The sequence below is a fragment of the Electrona antarctica genome (genome assembly GCF_951216825.1).
Source record: "Electrona antarctica genome assembly, chromosome: 19".
NCBI classification, from domain to species: Eukaryota; Metazoa; Chordata; class Actinopteri; order Myctophiformes; family Myctophidae; genus Electrona; species Electrona antarctica.
This window is the reverse complement of record NC_136800.1, coordinates 503758-526189: the sequence shown is the minus strand read 5'-3', so window position 1 is coordinate 526189 and position 22432 is coordinate 503758. Positions and strand designations below refer to the sequence as shown.

At 42.6% G+C, this 22432-nt stretch overlaps 1 protein-coding gene across 4 annotated transcripts in view; it reads left to right on the top strand.

Annotated features, from left to right (window-relative positions):
• The first annotated feature begins 269 nt into the window (after positions 1-269).
• mast3a (microtubule associated serine/threonine kinase 3a) overlaps positions 270-22432 on the top strand; it is an 89909-nt gene continuing 67746 nt past the window's right edge. For 3 of the 4 annotated variants that reach the window (XM_079529559.1, XM_079529557.1, XM_079529556.1), the window contains exons 1-3: positions 6803-7187; positions 11084-11172; positions 14704-14776. In XM_079529559.1, the coding sequence (XP_079385685.1) occupies positions 7102-7187; positions 11084-11172; positions 14704-14776 (248 nt within the window). In that variant the 5' untranslated portion in view covers positions 6803-7101. Of the gene's footprint in view, positions 589-2870; positions 2903-6802; positions 7188-11083; positions 11173-14703; positions 14777-22432 lie in introns of those variants that run through there. The other variant, XM_079529558.1, reaches the window with a different exon arrangement.

Below are 22432 nucleotides of genomic sequence, written 5' to 3'. Positions count from 1 at the left end.
TGGAATCCCTGGGCCCTTCCAATGAAATACCTGTTAAACAGGTAGCCCATTTCCTTGATGGAAATACCTGTTATGAAATTGATGCGCGCTATGATAGAGCACAGCCAATAAGCATCAGCAGCAAATTGTACACAGTGGGTGTGGGATGAGTCCCCCACCATGCACAAAGTTCAATACGCACGCTATCTAACTAGACCTATTCCCTCATGGCTGCCTATTGAATGCCAGCAGGCAGCAGGGGATGTTATGGTGTGAAGCTCCTCCCTGTGGTTCCTTTCCAATATTCTCATTCCATCAGGTGATCAACCCGGCTGGCAGTCGAGCCAAGTGGCCACCGCACCGATTCGGGGAGATTATCATGGGAAGTGTGGCGTAAAAATCCAAATCCACCGGAGAGGACTCAGAGGAGAACCCATGGGGAGACCCGCTGTGGTGGCGATGAGTGAGAGGAGAGGATCCTCTTTCTTTGCAGCGGTTGTGATGCCATAATGGGCTGAATCCAAAAGCGGTTGAAAGGGGAACGCTTTTTATATCGTATTGACTTCAGCGATGGACGAGCCGAATATTCTGAGACGTCGCGGGCTGCAGGTAAATACATTCTTCCATAACGCACGCGTTGGATAGCTGCCGCAAATGTGTAGCTGGACAGACTGATAGTCAAACAGTGATTAACTGATTCCATAAAAAAATGCCATGCCAATGCGATTAGCCAGTGTCCAAGACTCCAATGCATTTGGAAATGGCACCGTTAAACATTCATTTTCTCTGGGTTTTTTTTTTGCCTGAGCGCAGCAGGGGTGCCTACATAGGGGGGGATCTCCTCACATTTTCCATTCACACTTGTAACCAAATAATGGCAATGAATGTATGTATTTATAGTGACCGAGACTTTGATGATCCCGGCGATTATGTGACATTGTTTTGAAATAGTAATGAATACTATCGATCCGCGTTTTCACCATGAATGGAATTAAGTGTCCAACATTTGAGTAGGCGGAGGCAGCGACCCTGGAAACCAACCACACACAACCACAGACACTTGATAATGCCACTCTTATTTACATATAGATCGAAATGATAATATTAGTGGATGGATAATACCTAGAGCCTACATTGCGAATGGGTCTTTTATGTTTTGGTTATATGGTAACCTAATTCTTAGATAACCCAGATCACAATGGACAACAACATGTAGTGCTATGATCCCATTATAGCTCTGTTTGGAACCTCGTCTATACGCTGCTACGGAAGCTATTGATCTAACAGATACGTTTTTCTAGCTGTCAGTGTGTTATAGTCTCTCTGTTTAAAATAATAATAATAATGACATTTTATTTAAAGCAAGCAATTCAGTTGGCTGCATTGTATTCATAATGTTTTACATGTAAATTACCCTGAACACCTTCTGTGTTTATTGTGGTATTCAGAGGTACATTATGGGTAAAAGACCATCCTTCATGGTTGCCTTGGTGATGTGAGCTTCTTAGACCCAAGGAATCAAGCCTGAGTGCTTGAGAGACTATCTTTAATTCTTTCCTGTCTTGTTTATCATTCATTTTAATCCTTATAGATTAAAATGGAGGAAGCTTGCTTCTCATTTGAACACAAATGTAAAATAGGAATTTTGGTTTAATGGTCACTTTCCAACAGCATAGCCTACAGTATGTAGCCTACTGAACATGCAACTAAGATGTTTGAGATCCATAATAACATGTTTTTTTTTTTAATTTTTTTGGTGGCCTTTTCTGCCTTTATTGATAGGTTGAAAGTAGACTGACAGGAAATGGGGAGAGAGATGGGGGAAGACACGCGGCAAAGGCCGTCGGGATCGGGAGTCGAACCCACGGCACGGCTGGCTTAGCAGCCTAGGTGCCCAGACGGTTGAGCTAATAACATGTTTATGATGAATGTGAAGGTTAGGGTCTGTGAAGCTGTGATATCATTCAGGTTTTTAGAAACAACTCTCACGCTCCTTTGTTCTGTTTAATGAAGCCCAATTGGACATTTTCACCCCTCCTGTCATCTACAGTATCAGGGGTCGTAGAAACCTTGATAGAATATGTTTTAAGGACTAACAAATGGACATATAGTTTTGTGTCTATATCATGATCACCACCACCAGTAAAAAATGTGCTGCAAATGATGACCCACCTTCTTATCCTATATAGTTAAGAAGGAGTGAGGTTCTGGCTTGCCCGGGGTGCAATGTGCCCGGTACACAGCCTTCAGCAACACATGACTGTGATGAGGAGAAGAAGACCCATTTGGCACCAGTAAGAAACTAGGCCACACTACAGCTAATGATCTTTACGCTGCAGGGATATGGAGAGAAGGATTATCGCTGGAAGATGAGGTTTTTTGCAGCAGCTGCAAAAATACGTTACATTTATATATTTTCAACCATTGATGTACAGCACTGGCTACTACAGTACAGTAGGCCTATTTGTTTACACGTGAATATAATGAGTATATGATCGTGTCACAGAAGAAAACTGAGTTTAAATTAACCTTCAGATTTGAATGGCTTGGTGAGGAGCTAGGCGACCACCAGCAGCCATACTTGGGCATTCATAGTGAGAGGAGCCTACAGCATGACACAAAACGAGGAGCATCAGTCCGAGCATAATCTTTCCCTTGTAAGGGAAAAATGTTTTTTTCCTTGCATGTCCCCCCCCCCCCCCCCCCCCCCCCCCCCGACACTGATGTGGGAAATTAACCCTTCTGCCATGCGGCGGCAAACGCATCATACCGCTGCCACAATAACAAAGGGCTGACATCTCCATATCAAAGCAATGTTGTGGCTATAGCTCGCAGCAGTGTGGTTATTATTCCGTTTAATCATGTTTTTCATCTTCATTGTCCTTTTCCAGAAAGAGCTGAGTCTTCCGCGCAGGGGAAATGTGTAAGTATATCGCCCACCCTTCTCCCTCACTGCACATGTAGAGTAGCACCACAGTGGTATACACAACATCTTTACGTCAAGGACCCCCCAAATTCATATGTATTAGGGGCCGTGACAACCATTTGAAAAGATGTTGTGCCAGGGACCCCCATAACCCATTTTGACCTGGGAACGATTCTACAAATGTTGTTTTCTGAAAAACCCTATGTTTCTATGTCGGTCGTTCTCCAACCTTTTCATGTCAAGGGACCCCAAGATTATATGTAATTTGCAGCCGACCCCCATCTGAAAATATGTTGTTCCAGGAATCCCCCCCAGAAGCAAAGATTTGAGTTAAAAACTTTGGCTCTGAAAGAATATATTCAAAGATTTGCACCACATTTTCGCGACAGACCCACAAGATCTACGAGCTTGTAGATCTGCTATTTTTCAATAGCTAACATAATGCATATAACACCAAAAAGGGTTCCCGCCCAAGATGGGAACGACATGGGGAAACCCCCACATGGGCCGTTGTGGAGTGAATCAGTGGCCTTATACGTTCTCCTGTGAAAGTATACGGCCTAATGCATAATCATGATCTTGTGCATGCAGGACCACTTAACCACATGGACCCTATCAGTGATGTAAATATAGGTTTTCAATGTAATGAGTCCCGGGATGCAGGGATGGTCTTTTAGATGAGTCCCAGGGACATTTTATGAGTCCCACTTCAACGACGTTAGGAGTAATATTTTGCCTTTTTTTGAGTGGTGCAACCACTCCAAGGAACAGCAATGTCCGTGTTAACCTGTGTGTTAATGTGTGTGACTATGAGTACCAGTAGACCAGTAGGTGTGATTTTTTCTTCAAATTGCAGCATTTAATGTGGTTATATTCATGTAGAAATTAAGAAGAAATGATAATTATAACTAAAGCTAGCAAAATAAACTAGAATAAAAAACAGTACAGTAGTACAGTAGTGCATCCCGTGGATGCAGAGGTCGTTGTTTTATTGCGCCCCTTAACTATAAACTGCGATTTGGGATGCAAAATGCACCCTATTTTAATCTCTGCCCTATAGGACCCCCATTCTGGGCATGTTATAATAGGGGAACATTTGGCGAAAATAGCCAAACATTGCCTAAATGTACTTTTTATGACCAAACGTATAGCAGTGTTACTTGTAACAGTAATTAACCTCATAAGGCATTTGAATGCAAACAGCCAGCGGTGGTCATGGGGTGGTGTGAGAGACACAGCTTGACCGTGTCAGTAACTGATACTGATACTGCTGTAAAGGGTTCCTGGAACGCACGGTATAACGCAAACCTAGACCCTTTTTTTCCCCACGGAACGTCCGGCCCGACCATGCAGCAGGGTGGAGGAGCACTCGGCCCGCTTGGTGAGAACAGTCAGCACCAGGACTTGAACCACGAAGAGGCACCGCTGTGCAAGCTCAGGCGACGAGTCGTTGCGATGTCCGCTTCAGCGTCTCAGCACTGTCAGAGTTACGTCCTGATAGGCACAGAATCATAATTATATCATCGACGTCAAATGTGGGCCCCATGTGCAGTGGCGTGCACAGACATTTAGAGGGGCAGGTGCTCAAGTGAAAAAAGGGCACCTTGTGCAGCGCGTGGAACCGGCTGGTTGTCTTAATAGTGTGAGATTTATAGATTTTGGGGCATAAATAATATATTAGAAGCTTTTTATCAAGAATGAATCAATGTCACCATGGTCACATACTGTACATTGTACAAAACAAAAAAAAAGGTCACATTGCTGTCCAGAGGGCAAGGGCATGTGTGCTCCAGCACCCCCTAGTGTCTATCTGTGCACGCCACTGCCCATGTGGGTCGCAATGTTCCGAGGTCGCTGGATTTGTGGGTCCGTAGTGTGTACTGGGCACAATATGGTGTAATATATATGGGTCTGTGCTCATTTAAGGGCAAGGCTGGCTGGATGAGTCAGAGAGCCACACTTGGTCCATGGGAGTCTGTTGTTTTCACTGAGGCTGGCTGAGTAAGAGGAAATCAACAGGAAAAGGGGGCAGTAAGTTCAGGTCATATGCAGTGACTGGTGGTGGTGTAGACTTACTGGTATCCGATTCAGTATCGTATAGACTGAGATAGAGGGAATTTACTATGCTGACTACCACGGCTATAATTGTTCTCCAAGTCAGTAAACATGCTTCAGACATTACGGACATATAATTTTAGCCATGTTGTGAATGTGGTGTAATTGTGGACCATAAGCGTCAGACATTATAGGGTCACTTAATCTCTCTCTCTCTCTCTCTCTCTCTCTCTCTCTCTCTCTCTCTGTCCTTCATTTTACAATTTGATGTTATTGAAATTTGTTTGCTTTAGTTAAGTATTTATTTCCTTTTCTTTTTAGCTTTAGACTGTTTCTCCTCCACTACATCTCAGAGGAAAAATAAAATATTGTACTTTTTAATCCACTACAATTATTTAACAAAATGTGTTTTGATTAAACATTAATTAGTGTGAGGGCAACCAGACTATAGTTATTGTCACACTTTTGTATTGTTCTTCTTGCATAACCTTTGTAGCAGCTAATTGGCTGTTGTTGGTTACGTAACCAATCTATGTTTTACAATCGTTTATATAGACATAAATTCCCTTGCAGGGCAGAAGACCAAACTATTCAAGGGGCCTATGTAAGCGACTGCGGCAACCACACTTTGCAATTTTTCAACATTGCAACTTTTCTAGTTAAAATATGTTATTATAGTTTAAGCCACCCATCAGCAGATATACGAATAGGCTAATTAAAACCAGCCCCACCTTTACCAGCTGCAACACGTTATAATCACATTAGGCTACCTGGTAATGCGTTAGCCTACTAATTAGTAATTACAATCCCTTAATATGATTGTGTCAAGGGCAATAATTCTGCAAAATGTGTAGGCCTTTGGCCTATACAGCTATACTTAATACCAATAAATACTTTTGTATTTCCACAACAAGTAAAATATAGCATACATCATGCCATCACTGTCAGGCCTGTGTGAAATGAAATGAGCCTGTAGGCCTATACATTGCCCGTTTTAATTGATTAATTGAGGCTATAAACATTTAACTAGACTAATATTATGAAACCGTTGCAGGCAGCTCACATGAACCTATACTGCCTAGAAGAGAGACATCAATATATATATAGGCTAAACCAGTGGTTCCCAAAGTAGGGTCCGGGGACCCCCAAATGGACCCTTATGGATCTGTAACTCTGAGAGTGTACAAATGGATTTGTACACTCTCAGAGTTAAATTACATTGATTTTACAATATAAATGGGGGTCCCAGAGATAGAAATGCCATTAAGTCGGGGGGTCTATAGACTAATTTGCATGTCAAACTAGGGGTCCTTGAAATTAAATGGGTTGAGAATCACTGCTAGAGCCGTCTCTGGCATTATCTCTTCAAGTGTGTAACTGTGAGCGGACGACCCAATAAAGCATTACACTTGTTTACAAGAGGGTCCACCTTGTTCAATTCATCAACACATTTAGAGACGTAGGCCTACAAATAGACACTTCTATATAGCAAAAAGAAGAAGAAGAGAGAACAGGAATTCATCATAAAGGAGATACAGAGTACAGAGAACAACATAGTAGTAATGACAACTTCCTCTCGCTCTCTCTCTCTGCACTACATTAGTCCCTCCTCTCTCGATGCGTTTCTGCTGCCTGCCTGCTGCTGACACACAATTGCGCGGCGTTCTATTTGCTGGAAAGTTTTTATCACTGTTTTTTATGTGTCGGTGTCGGCGAATACTAGATCAGTCGATGATGATGATGATGATGATGATGGCGTCGTGCCTCCCGCGGAAGACGACGGAGGACTGTACCGAAAATTGTGTTCCTTGTAGGGGGGAGAAAAAGAGGAGAGACAGAGGCGATCGGAGACGACGATGGCAACCTCGCTGGGTTACTTCTTCTTATCCTGGCTATCATGGGGCCAGTCTGTGCCAACAACAACCCTGAATGGAGTTGATCTGCTTTCGGACACGGCGTACTAGGCTAGCCCTTTAGCAGCCTACCACCCAACCAACCAACAGCTGCCCTATCATCATTCTATAAAGGAATGATTGTTTTAGCCATCCTGACAACAGTATAAAGATCCCGTTTTACGTGTCTGGAATCTTTATTGGATCGAATCGTTTTAACTCGATCGCCACTCGATCTTCATCATCATCATGTCGGACCAAAATTACTACTGGACCGTCTTGCCCAGCTATAAAACTAGTTTTGTGACTGGGGCTATGATGAAAAGAACAAAAGGGTAACTATCGGGGTTTTTTGGGGGGGGGTGGGGGGGGGGGGGGGGGGGTGGGGGTCACTTTATTCTTTATTAAGTCGGAGACATTTCAGATCAGATCAGAAAGCGTTTTATTGTCTCCCCAGTTCAGTTGTCACCTCTGGAGTTGTCATTGGACTCCTGCTGTGCGGTGTTCCATGGGGCTGGGGTCCCTCCTTATTAGTAATGCCTTTGAACCAACAAATAGCAATTTGTTGAACGTGTTTGTCCAGGGCGATGCCGTGGCGTTGTGACGTTATTAGCTAATAGTAATCTGTGTTTATAGAAGTGTTATTATGTCTCAGTCTGGGTCATATGATAGCCTGTGTGTTGGTTTACATTACATCCGCCCTATTTTTGTTTTTTTTGTTTCCGACATAGAAACGTGGCCTTTGTAGAGAGAGAGAGAGTGTGTGTGTGTGTGTGTGTGTGTGTGTGTGTGTGTGTGTGCTTATTGTTGTGCATGGGAGCAGCCTGAGCCTATATATGCAATGCATTGTCTTGCAGAGTTAACAAGCTGTCGTTTATGGGGGACAGAATGTCCCGATTCGGATGGACTGGGACTGTATATGCATATATTTCTGTGGTATACACACATTTGAGAATATCTTCTGTTAATTCCAATGTATGCCTTTTTATATAGGCATATGTATGTATTTTAATTCCCCTAAACCACTGTAGGCCACTAAACCCATTACCCACCTTTTTTATTGGGATTCATTGGGTGATATCTGTAGGCCTATGCTTTAGAATCATGCTATTATACTCTGGCGATGTTAGTCACTGACTCAATAGCATGACGACTTTGAATGGAACAACCAAGTGAATAAATAGCATTTATTTGACTAACAGACTGGAGCAACATAGGCACTGACTGTACAGGCCTGCTGTGTCACTGGCTCACATGCTTCATAGCTAAAGTACGTAGTCATCTGTCAAGTCCTTCCAAATCCAAACCTCTGTTTGTTCTTCCACAAGAATAGTCTTATCACTGGCTGCAAAAAGTGTCGATAAGCAAACTCACACGTGGTGCAGGTTGATGTTTTGATGACACATTGCCAAAGCCTCCTATATCTACCAATGACAACAAGTTACCCATTTCCTGATAAGGATAAGATGGAATGGTTAACCCCGTTTGGTGTTAGCATTATGTTATGCTTAGCTATTGAAAAATAGCAGATCTACAAGCTCGCTACGAGCTTGTAGGTCTGCTATTTTTGAAAAATCGAAGAACGACTGACATAGAAACGTAGCTTTTTCAGAAAACTGTCAGGATTCAGAAAACATTTTTAGAATCTGATCTCAGGTCAAAATGGGTTAAAGTCATGTCTGCAGTGCAGTATTATCTAGAGGAGTCTTTTAGCCAAAACGCTTAATTGGCTGCCTCTCCGTGCCTTTCTGTTTCCGTGCAGTCTGTGCCAGTTTGCATCACTTGATTTGGGGGAGGCGTATACACGCTTGTGTTATGACTGACTAACCCCAGAGCCAGCACAGAAATGTCAGGCCTGGTTGTTGTCTCCTCGAGCTCCTCAATCATTTTTTTAGGTCACTGCCATGCAGAAAGAAGGCAGCATTAATACATAATACCCGGGGAAAGAACATGATGAGCAGCAACAGAGGCATGACATCCTCTTAATAACAGGGTGGGTGGCGTCTCTCTCTGATGTCATGTTGATGATGTCAGTCCTGTCCAAATAATGGAGGAAGGAGATGGTGGACCTGAATGAGACCCTAATAATGTGGAAGATAGAGAGAGAGAGGGGGGGGGGGGGGGGGGGGGTGTTGAGATTAGCCCTGGACACACACTAGGGAACTCACCTGCCAGGGCCCAGGAGGCACCTCCAGATCACACCCAGGGGGCCGGGCAGGTTCTGCGAGCCGTCCCGCGTCCGAAACGGTTGAGAAATGGACAGAGTTACCACCATGTGGGGGTCCCCAGGGGGTCCCTCTACTGTACTGTACTGTACTGTACTGATACACCTGAAATCATCCTATATTCAGTTAATGTATGTGTGTGTTAGGCTGCACAACAGTGACACTTGGTTTTGAAAACCAACCAAATGCTATTTTCGTGCTCAGACACTGGTAGCCAGCCAGCCAGGCACACACAAAGCTACTTAAAACCGGTGGAAAATAATCCACAATTCTGCTCCCCTATAGACCAGAATTCATACGGAAGCCATGTTTCTCCTTTCATCGCCCCACCCTATCATGTGAATAAGGTCAATTAGCAGGGAGGGAGGACAGTGGCCCCTACTCTAAACTATACTGACTACTGTCATAAATACACTGTGTTCCTACAATAGACCAGGGGTTCTCAACCCGTGGGTCGCAACCCCTCGGGGGGTCGCCAAATTATTTTGGGGGGTCCCCAAATTATTTTCAAAAAAATAAATAAAAATTGTATTTTATTTTTTTCCCAACTGAATGGATGGAAAATCGAAATTAGGAGTTTACATGGTACACATAGTACATGCATACACCTTCCTAATGATTATATCTGGTTTCAGTATTTATTTATGGTGTATTGTCTCTATTATTAAGGTTATTGTAGCAGTCAATTTATATTGGGGGTCGGGAGGGGCGGGGCGGGGGTCCCGAGACATTGCCAAAACATTTCCGGGGGTCCCCGGCCAAAAACGTTGAGAACCCCTGCAATAGACCAGGGGTTCTCAACCCGTGGGTCGCGACCCCTCGGGGGGTCGCCAAATTATTTTAGGGGGGTCCCCAAATTATTTTCAAAAAAAAAAAAAAAAAATAAATAAATTTTATTTTCACGATTTTTCAAAATAGCAGACCTACAAGCTCGTAGCGCGCCACTCGGTGGCGCGCTATGAGCTTGTAGATCTGCTATTTTTCAATAGCTAAATTATAACAATGCTTAAAACACCAAAAGGGGTTCCCGCCCAAAATGGTTTAAGGTTATTGTAGCAGTCAATTTATATTGGGGGTCGGGAGGGGGCGGGGCGGGGGTCCCGATACATTGCCAAAGCATTTCCGGGGGTCCCCGGCCAAAAACGTTGAGAACCCTGCAATAGACCACTGCACTGACTCTATTGGGGTTGAATATAGTTGTCCACTTATTATGATTATGTAATTGCACTTTCTGATATAGATATTTTGTTATAGAGCCAACACTGTCACAGTCCTTGACAACTAGCTTTTCCTTCCCCCAGCCCCACCCCTTATTTTATTTATTTTACAACTTTATTTATCGTTTTTCAGATTGTACCATGTGGGCAGCAATCGACAGTGCTGCTGTTGTCCTCAATCTAGAAGACAAAATTGGCCTTTTCAAGAAAATGCCACAAACATTTGCTGAAATCTACCGCGAAGAGTGGCAACTTTATCTGTAGAAGAAAAAAAAAAAATCGCAATTTGTTAATGAAAACAAAACTATTGCCAGGCATCTAGGCTCGCTCTGGGCTTTCATGTCACGCAGTCTAATAACATTGTTTAACCCATTTTGGGCGGGAACCCCTTTTGGTGTTTTAAACATTATGTTATCATTTAGCTATTGAAAAATAGCAGATCTACCAGCTCATAGCGCGCCACCAAGTGCACGCTACGAGCTTGTAGGTCTGCAATTTTTAAAAAATCGTGAAAATGTGGCGCAAATGTTTGAATATATTCGTATTCGTTTTTAACTCAAATCTTTGCTTCAGGGGGCCCTGGAACAACATATTTTCAGACGGGGCTCGGCGGGCAATTACATATATCTTTGAGGGTCCTTGACATGAAAATGTTTGAGAACCACTGAAACATGGGGTTTTTCATAAAACTGTCAAGATTTAGAAGACATTTGTAGAATCGTCCTCAGGTCAAAATGGGTTAAAGTAATTGCTTTTCTCTGTCTCTCTCCCCCCCCCCCCCTCGCATAGCGCCCGTAATAACAAAAGGAGGAGCCTGGCAGTTGGAACGCCTTCGCCCACGCTCTCAAGACCTCTGTCACCTCTCCCACTTGCTACAGGTAAATATGGGGTGTTTGTCTGTGGCTCTGCACACACACTGCATGCTATTTCAGTGATGTAACATAGGTTTTCAATGTAATGAGTCCCGGGGATGCAGGGATGGTCTTTTAGAAATGAGTCCCAGGGACATTTGATGAGTCCCACTTCAATAATAATAATAATAATAAAACTTTATTTGTATAGCACCTTTCATGACATGAAATGCAGCTCAAAGTACTTTACAGAGCAATGGAGAAAAGAAAAGAAAAGAAAAGCAAGGCATAAACATTAAAAAACAAGAGCAGTAATGCAATACAGTGAGGACATGAATAACAAAAAATTAAAAGATCAATTAAAAGCTAGAGTGTAGAAGTGGGTCTTGAGAGTTGCGCTTTAAATATGTCTACAGAGGCTGCCTGTCGAAGGTACAGTGGGAGTTTGTTCCACGCCGTCGGCCCGTAGAAGCAAAACGCTGCTTCCCCGTACTTCAGTGACGTTAGGAGTCATATTTTGTCATTTTTACAAATTGCAGCATTTAACTCCCATAATTATAATGTGGTTATATTCATGTAGAAAACAGAAGTTTTATTTTATTTTACGTGTATTATTTTTTACTGTACATGCCGAGTACAGTAGTGCATCCCGTGGATTCAGAGGTCGTTGTTTTATTGCGTCCCTTAACTATAAACTGCGTTTTGGGATGCAAAATGCACCCTATTTTAATCTCTGCTATTTATTTATTTATTTATTTATTTATGCATGCAGAGAACTATAAACAGGGAACAGGCAGCCATGTCAAGACAAGCAGTCCTAAGGGTTGTTGTTTCTCTGGCATGTCACTGGACTAGATGAGGTTGTTTTTAGTGTCCTACATACAGTATGACTTGGGTGTGGTATTATAGTTTTGAATGGGGATTGTCACAACAAGTACATGTAAGCACCACCTTGTCTGCTGTGGTGTTGCTGTCGTTTTCATTGCAATTGATTATGAGATGCGAGATACTCTGTTTGCTTGTTTTAATGTATTTGCAAGCATACACTGACACCACGCTAGAATTTTCTATGGCTGCCAATGCAACTTGGTCCAATCCTTAATCACATACGGACAAACATCTATGCCGATGCTATCTAACTTGCGGAGGTAGCGTGCCTTGTCCACGGGCAACAGATCTTTCAACGTATGGCATTGCAAATACGTTTGATAATCGCTACTCTGCTCAATATTGTTTTGAAAATGCCGCAAATTGCATTGCAGTGAACGAGCGCAAATCACAACTTCCCCCGGGGGTGGGCAGAGTCACAGTTTGAGGCGCTGTTTACGCGCCGTGGTGTCAGTGTATGCATTTTCTCAAAATGGTTTCTTATAGGTTTATGCTTTTGAAGCTGTTTATATGAAAATCTGGAGAGTCTGGAGAGGATTGCACTGATATCTAAACCAGTGGTTATCAAAGTTTATTTAGTATTTCTTTATTTCAAGGACCCCATAACTCTCAGAGTATACAAATGGAACCTTTGGTTCCATTTGTACACTATGTAAGGGTCCATATGGAACCCCCTAAAAGGAATCCTGGGATCCACTGATCTAAACCAAACGACGTCATGATGACGTCATGATGACACCCTCGGTGACCCCGGTGACGTTCAGGACTAATATGGGATGATCGTTACATTCAGGACTAGGCCAGATCACAGCCCATATGGGGATGATCTTTACGCTCAGGACTAGGCCAGATCACAGCCCATATGGGGATGATCTTTAAGTTAAGGACTAGGCCAGATCACAGCCCATATGGGGATGATCTTTACGTTCAGGACTAGGCCAGATCACAGCCCATATGGGGATGATCTTTATGTTCAGGACTAGGCCAGATCACAGCCCATATGGGGATGATCTTTACGTTCAGGACTAGGCCAAGATCACAGCCCATATGGGGATGATCTTTACGTTCAGGACTAGCTAGGCCAGATCATAGCCCATATGGGGATTATCTTTACGTTCAGGACTAGGCCAAGATCACAGCCCATATGGGGATGATCTTTACGTTCAGGACTAGGCCAGATCACAGCCCATATGGGGATGATCTTTACGTTCAGGACTAGGTCAGATCACAGCCCATATGGGGATGATCTTTACGTTCAGGACTAGGCCAGATCACAGCCCATATGGGGATGATCTTCGTCTTCACCAGTTGACATAACATAGCTTATTGGGGGGCCCGATCCGACTAGTTAATGATATGACTGAAGTTGATCTGGCTTTGATTGGACTCTCTCTGATTCATCCATTTGTGTTGGTTGACATCAGGTGATATTCTGGGACAGATCTGACTAGTCTTGGTTTGACTTGATCTGGCCCCAAACGAGACGTCACCAGTATTCTTTATTGTTCAACTACCAGAGAAAGACACAGTCCTCTGTCCAATTCATTCTATTTTTGGCATAATTAAAAATAGAACATAATGAATGGCAGACTGTAATGTAATGGATGCCAGACGGAATGCCTGGCTATTTGAGATGATTGATGATAGAAACCACACTTTTTTAAGATCCTAATACAAACAAATCAACAGTGGTGTCGTGTGGGTACTGCCTGCCTAATGTGTATTGTGGAACGTGTGTGGAGGTCAAGTGCAATCTGTTAACGCCACTCGTGTGCTGAATCTGTTCAACCAGCGAAGCTCGATGGCACTACAGTAATTTGTGAGTGTGTTAATCAGCTGTTAATTAATTTAGTTAATGCGGCGCCCGCCCCCTGTCTGGCAATTAACTAAAGGACAGTCAGCCAGTTGACTATGTGGCAAAGCACCGTCCGTATAGGTCAATAATGCATGAATCCTTCATGATGCATGAAGGATCCCCGGGGTGGGGACTCGAGGTTGATGACTCCATCTCTATTGGTGGGTCGCGTAAACCGTGGGGGGCGGGGTGGGGCTCACTGTCGGGAGAAAGTAATTGGCTGGCATCTCCATAGTTGTCTCTACACCTGAGATTCCTAACCTTTTTATACGGAAGGACCTGCCCTTTTTGTTCCATTCCTAATGGTCTGACAAAACTCATCGGCACAACTGATATTTCTAACGTGATTCTTAATCCGTTCTCAAATGTTCTATTAACGGCTAGGTGTGCCGTCATGCCCATTTCAGCACGGCTGGATAGCCTATTTCAACCAATCGCTCGGTCAGAAGAACCACCTGTAGTAATATAAATATTTCATTCCACTTTTGTCCCTTTTTTCTCCTTTTTTTGGGCAACTCTTGTTGTACCATGAGGGGGGGGGGGGCTAAAGTACCACCAGTGGTACAAGTACCACCAGTGGTACAATACAAGTACCCAAGGGTAATACAAGGGAACCCCTGGTCTACACACTATCTTTCAGGGGTCACCAGTGATGGGGACCGATTGGGGGAACAACTACATTTGGGGAAGAATGGGTGGTAGAATGAAAACTTAAGGACATTCAGGAATCCGCAGCTCATGTAGACAAACAACAAGTCAAACCATTGGAAAATATCTTGGCCATTTCTTACGGTTTATGTATTGTGTTTCTCCAGCTGGCAGTAGTCCCTCGGAAAGCCCCAGAAATATCTCTGCCAGCAGCTCGGCCAACTTCCAATTTGCCCGCAGGTAAGAACCAAGTCAACGGCTTTCTCTTGTTTCAACTCCTGTGCTGTTTTCTCCCTCCCAGCACCTGGTATGAAAAAAACTCAAACTCAGTTTTGCTTTATCTGTTTGGTCTGTCAATGACAGTTATGCCCTTTCCTAGTGGTCAAAACTCCCAATAAAAAGATACACTCACATCTGGCTTTTGTATTTAGTGGGAAAAGGTTACAATAGGGATTCATTCCTGTGATTTACTCTGCAGTAGTTGAAGGCCTTTATTGGTTATATTAAGTTATATTAAAGATGGAGTGCCGTGAATTTTTTCCACCCTAAAACATGATCATCAGGTCTTATTGTTATATAAGGTATCATTTTTTCAAAAAAGTATTTGTTAAAATGTTGTTTTTATGTGGACACGCCCACCAGTTCATTAAGTATGCCTGGTTTGCCTGGTGGGTGGTGATCCACCTGAACTGAAGCCGCACCCACAGCTGTAGTTGTATGATAAAGGGGGAGGGGTTAGGGGAGGGGCTGATAGTGTGATGTCACTATATTACTGTTTATTTCATTGGCCCGTTTGACTGTCAAGGGTTCAGCCTCCAGGAAGAAACCCTAAATACAAAGTACTGTCACCTCATAGACACATGAAAAACTGGAAAAATACAAAAATTGTGGCACTCTTTAACGATCAGCAGTGATGGAAGCTTGACACCAGGGTTCTGCGGTAGACATGCACATTTTTGGGCCCTTTTCCAGCAGCACGATGCTATGATATGACGTGCATTAATCCCTGTCCAAGTGGATCAGATTTAGATTTGGGGGGTATTTCAAAATTAAAAACAGCATTGGGAATTTTGGGATCACTTTGATATTAGATCTGTGATGTGAATTATCTCAGCAAACATTATGTCAATAAGAAATATAAATGTGATGATGAGTCGAATAATATGCTGGTTTGGCATTTTGAGGTATTTTCCACCCATTTTCTGCCACATTCAAAATGTAAAACGTGACACATGAAGTCCAACTGACCTAGAATGGATCAGAATGGAAAGACGTTAAACCGTCTAATTAAAGTATTCAATCAAAAATATTCAACTAGAGGTTGAAGCTCAACCCACTAGCCATTACCCGTTGTGAGATATTGCCCCCCCCACCCCGCAGGGGGTACTGCACCCTGGGTGCGTTTTCACATTTTTAATTCACTAATAAATTCATTATTAATTTATAATTTGTTAAATTGGAAAAGGGGCTTCGTTAAGACCCCCATATTATTATGGTCAATGCCTGTGTGAAAAGTGGGAGTGATTGGTGCAGGCAGTGAGGAGCTACGGCAGTGTTTCTGACACACAGACACACATTCATACATTGACTGAATTATAGTATGATGATAAGGAAGTAATAGCCCACTCGAGTGCATTAGAGTATGTTTTATAGTATTTATGTATTTTATTGTCATTTATTTTTAGTCACCTTTTCAATGCGGAGGGGGGGGGGGGCAAGTTTGCAGGCCTATTGGTGACACTAATAAATAATCTGTTAATTTGCAAAAATATAGAAAAAATAATCCCTGATATTTGGTTAGAGGAATTTAAGCATTATGTTATACTTTAGCTATTGAAAAATAGCAGATCTAGTTCTGCGGGCTTGTAGATCTGCTATTTTTCGAAGAATCGTGAAAATGTGGCGCAAATCTTTGAATATATATTCTTTCAGAGCGAACGTTTTTAACTCAAATCTTCGCTTCTAGGGGGTCCCTGGAACCGCATATTTTCAGACGGGGGTCGGCGGCAAATTACATATAATTTTGAGGGTCCTTGACATGAAAATGTTTGAGAACGACTGACATACTGTAGAAACATGGGTTTTTCAGAAAACCTGTCAAGATTTAGAAGACATTTGTAGAATCGTCCTCATGTCTAAATGGGTTAATGTCTGAGCATGAGCAAGGCCCTAGCTGGTGTTTTCTCCAACCTATAGTGGAAACAAGAATATATGAGGCATGCCTAAGCAGCCAAAAGGCCCGAGGGCCACTCACAGAACACAGGACGTGGCATTTGTCAAGCCAATTAAAGCAGGAAGTCAGTTCACACACACATTACTTGGATATGTTGTGATTACGGAACAACAATTCATGCATCATACCACAGTCCACTTGTGCTTCTTCTTGTCACTTCTCGATGCATTTCACCCATGTTGTTGGGTGTTTTCAGCATTATGTTATACTTTAGCTATTGAAAAATAGCAGATCTACAAGCTCGTAGCGCGGCACAGAGTGCCGTGCTACGAGCTTGTAGGTCTGCTATTTTTGAAAAATCATGAAAATGTAGTGCAAAGCTTTGAATATATATTCTTTCAGAGCAAACGTTTTTAACTCAAATCTTTGCTTCTGGGAGGGTCCCTGGAACAACATATTTTCAGATGGGGGTCGGCGGCCAAATACAGATCATTTTGGGGGTCCTTGACATGGAAATGTTTGAGAACGACTGACATAGAAACATAGGGTTTTTCAGAAAACTGTCGTGATTTAGAAGACATTTGTAGAATCGTCATCAGGTCTAAATGGTTTAAGCAGAACACTAGAAAATAACTTGAATGCTTAATCACTTGTTACAGTTGGGTGCCACCGATATTGTCCCTTTTAGGCCTGACCTCAACATTGAAAAAAATCCTTCTAAATCCTCCAGTTTTTCAAAAATAGCAGACCTACAAGCTCGTAGCGCACCACTCGGTGGCGCGCTATGAGCTTGTAGATCTGCTATTTTTCAATAGCTAAATTATAACATAATGTTTAAAACACCAAAAGGGGTTCCCGCCCAAAATGGGTTAACTGTCCTTTTGCGCAGATCACGCAAACCTCAGCAAAAAGAAAAGGACAATATCGATGGCCTCCAACTGTAACTACACTAGCTTGGCAGGATTCACGCACGTTGCTCCTTGACCAATGACTTTATTTTAACAGTGGATTGTGCCTTCTACCTGCACTATTCATATGTTTAATTCGTCATTTTAATGCCAATAGAAAAATCCGTGACATACACACTATATCTCATTCTAACACGGTAATCCTATAGTATTATACTCAGTCCTGATGGTGGCGGTAACGTCACCATTATGCCGATTTTGACCAAATAGAGCGAATCTGGCGATGTCATTTCCTGTCCACGTGATCACAACATCCGCTAGTTTTCTCCACTGTGTTACACAGTCGGATGTCCGGGATGCTAAGCTATCATCGTTTATTTTAATAACTAAGTCAAATATAGCTCTAATCAAGCCCCAAATATCGCATTTTACGCAGCGATGCACAAAAAGACAGCGCGCGTGCGTGCGTGCGAGAGCGTGCACGCGAGGATTTCAGCCGGTTTTAGGTAGATTACATCGGCCGTTAGTCAAGCAAGCTAAAGGTTGCTACATTTTTCTCCATTAACTCTTTGAGAGTTTCAAGGATTTCTATATAGTTTGTGGACTTCTCTATGGCAGAATGGCGTTTTTGAATGATTTATTGAAAATTCTCTGTTGTGAATGTGTGACAACGAAAGACCTTCAGAGAAAGCTTGGCTTGTCTGCTTCCAGGAAAAAAATGAACTGAGTTGATAAAATGTTTAGTTTTTGTGTTGGAAGCCATTTAAAAGAGCCTGCATTTACACTGGGTAGTGTTTCTAGGACAACAAAAAAAGTTATGCCCGGTTGAAGTTTTATTTTCTAAATAACTTTTTTTCTGCTGGGCGTACATAGCCATGCAATATCTCATTTTAAAGGGTGAGTTGTCTAGTTCAATTAAAATAAAATAAAAAGTTTCTCACATGTACCACTGTAGATATTTTGCCATCTATAAATAGCATGGTCAGTCATGATCAATCTGACCTATCCAGCTAAAAGTCCCCCTAGCTCTGAAATGGAACATCATATAAACTCAATTCTTTTTTGGGGTAAAATTAGACATTCTAACGCACATTTTGATATATACCATGTTTACATAGTCTTACCAGTACCTTGTCTATTCATGCATGTATCTCAAAAACCTGTTGTGAAGAAACAGTTTTGATAAAAAACACATCCAAGGACATTGTTTTGATATGACTTTGTGCCCATGATATGTATCAAAATATAGACTTGAATGTATACTGTATTATAACAAAAAATTGGGTTCTTACCATCTACCGTTACAGAGTAAATCACAGTTGAAACTCGCTTAGTCAAACCATAAACCTCAGAATAGTGAACAAAATAGCCATGACAGGTCTAACTCATTGTAAAAGCGTCTTTTATTTTTTATGACTACTAACATAATACAATTATAATAAATATTACAGAAAATAAATAGGCCTACATACAAAACAGTTGTCCCCAAACTCCCCAGTGTCCCCAAACCACTGCATTCCAGTTGTTCTTGACGGTGTGTGTGTGTGTAGGCTAAATTTAAAAAAAACAACAACTGAAATGAATGAATGCATCCGGTTCAGTGTCGGAGAACTCCATCGCAGTCTTGACTCTTCGTCTTCATCATCATCATCATCATCATCCTCCTCCTCATCTGATGCCAGTTCTAAATATATAAAAATAAACATTTAGCTGTAGTCAGCCCGGCCAATAGCCAGTTGGGGGGGGGGGACGTAGGCTATCTGACATCATCGTCATCATCATCATCACACGGAGACACACTAAACAATGTACAATCATGATTGTATACAATATACAATGAATGCGATTATCATGCAAGCTCAGACGTCAATGAAACGTCATACAGATCTTATATAATACGCTACTGTTAGCTTCACTCCCCGCCCCCCCTCCGATCCTTGTAGCAAGGTCATCACAACCACGCGTTGCTTCAGTAAACGATGCATGTTTGTTCTCCGTCTTTGTAGACAGTAAATAAAAGGAGCGAACATTACTCTAAAGATCAGATCGCCTATAAGGCACGCTACAATATAAAATACTTGTACTGCCATGCGTGCATGCCTGCTACGATACATTTGTACTGCACCGACCAACCGATCGACACCACCCTCCAGCCATTAGCCAGCACCAATGCACCGACCGACACCAACCCCCCCATTAGCCAGCACCTTTGGTGCTGGCTAATGGCTGGGGGCCATCGTGGTGAGTCATTCTGGCGTCATGATCTGACTAGTAGTAGTAATTATCCAAGCATCTATTTGTAGCGATCATCTTATGATTTCTGATCACTATAGAAGGGCATTTTCTACAATAAGATTACCTCAAAACATTCCGGGTTGATCGTCTTCTTCAATGGTTTCCCGGTATAGCTCATCGGACGACGATGGGGAGACAATGAAAAAAGGAGGGAGGGAGCAGCGAGTCTCGCTGTAAGCACTGGACCAGGGCTACTCCGCCTGGAGAAGGCGACTGGGACGCGTATGGATCAATACTACTACCACAAAACTCGCTCAAATAAATAGTACTGCTTTCAACTTTTTCTGCTAGAAAATCGCTCGGGCGAGACGGCAAAACAGGCAACAATGAAAACTATGAAGACTCCCTCTGCCCCCACTGTTTACAGGGGGTGGGACCAGCTTCCAATGGCAACACGTACACGTGTGTCACGTGACACGGGTTTTCTGGGTAATGTAGTTGGAATATAAGCTCAGGAATTTAAACAGCGCTTCGGAGCATATTAATATGTTTAGATTAATCAAAAAAGAGAAAGACGCCAATTGGCGTCATTGCTCATTTACGGAATTCTGATGAAGACGCCAATTGGCGTCTTTGCTCTTCTAAGGGTTAAGCCCCCGATTATAGGGAATAAAACGTTTACGTAATTTACGTCAACGGTTATGATGGCTTTTTTGATTCATTATGTCAATTACGTCAATAGCCACAAGGGGGTTAATAAGAACACGATGTTTGACTCCAGTACTAACATGTCAAGCATTTCACTTGTAAGTACAGCAAAATGCTTCAGGATTTACCAATTTGCCCATTAGTGTTTCATCATGGGACGTAGTTTATGACTAATGATTGAAATTCCCTCTACTCCGATATTCTGTTTTATTGAAGCACAGCACTGGACAGTACTACTACACCATAGGCTTCAGAGATGGGGGCATCTTTTGATAGCATTCGCTTGGCACAAAGCCGCATGACTCATCTGAATTTATTGAGGCTCTTTAAGCTGCCAGTGTTGTTGGGACAGATGCTGCGCCGGCACTTTTTTGAGAGCTGCTGCTGCGGCGCTGGTTGTTATTCACAGCCTAATAATATACACCCCTGGCTGTTTATTTAAAAAAAAGTCTTCTGAAAGAATATATATTCAAAGACTTGTGCCGCATTTTCACGATTTTTCAAAAATAGCAGATCTACAAGCTCGTAGCGCGCCACTTGGTGGCGCGCTATGAGCTTGTAGATCTGCCATTTTTCAATAGCTAAAGTATAACAATGCTTAGTTAAAACACCAAAAGGGTTTCCCGCCCAAAATGGGTTATGCACTTACTTTTTGGACGTAAACATTCTCACGAAATGGGAAATATGTATCGTATTACTGCAAAGAACCAGGAATGTTTGCAAACTTAAGAATGGCCATTTGGAGAAATTCACCCAAGACTTTAAGCTGAGGAATATATCCCCACCCTTTTCACATTGGCCTGTTATAGCGCCACCAACAGGTGGAATTTTTGCGAAACACATTTTTTGGAACAAAATGCCTCAAATCATCCAATTGCCATCCAAGGCGGTGAGAAGAAATGGCACCCTTTTTCACATTGGCCTATTATAGCGCCACCAGGAGGCCACAACCTGACCTGCCCTGGTGGAGACCTGTGCCCCGACTCGAGGGGTACTTTATCTAGTTAAGGAATGCTTGGCAACTCATTTGTAATCAATTCGATTGCGACTAATCGATTAACCATTGCACGCCTATTTCTGACCGGAGAAGGATTTCCAACAGTCTGACTCACAACGTCATGGTTTTCTGTGGCTTTTCACCCTAGCCCACCCACCCAGCTCCCCCACTTTAATGTACTGTACTGTACGCCCCTTCCTCTTTAAGCTCGCAGGGACCTTAACCCATTTAGAACTAAGTTCGATGCTACAAATGTCTTATATGACAGTTTTTCGGAAAAACCTATGTTTCTATGCCAGTTGGTGCTCAAACTCTTTCATGTGAAGGACCCCCAATATCATATGTAATTGGCTGCCAACCCCTATCTGAAAATATGTTGTTCCAGGGACCTTCCAGATAGCAAAGATTTGAGTTAAAATGTTCACTCTGTAATAATATATTCAAAGACTTGAGGCGCATTTTCACGATTTTTCAAAAAATAGCTGACCTACAAGTTCATAACGCGGCTCTCGGTGCCGCGCTATGAGCTTGTAGATCTGCTATTTTTCAATAGCTAAAGTATAACATAATGCTTTAAAACACCAAAAGGGGTTCCCGCCCAGAATGGGTTAATAATACCTAAACCTGGTGACTGAAGTCATGCATTACATTTACTAACGCATGCTGGATTCCACGTAGGTCTGTTATGAAACAGACCACACACACGCAAGCACAGTCGCACACACACACGCACGCTAGGGCTTTCACTTCTAGTGATTTTTAAGTGGTGCAACCACTTCCTTAAGTGACTATGTGTGTGGCTGGCTGGCTGGGTGGGTGGGTGGCTGGGTGGGTGCGTCTGAGCACGAAAACAGCATGGTTGTTTTTCACCACCT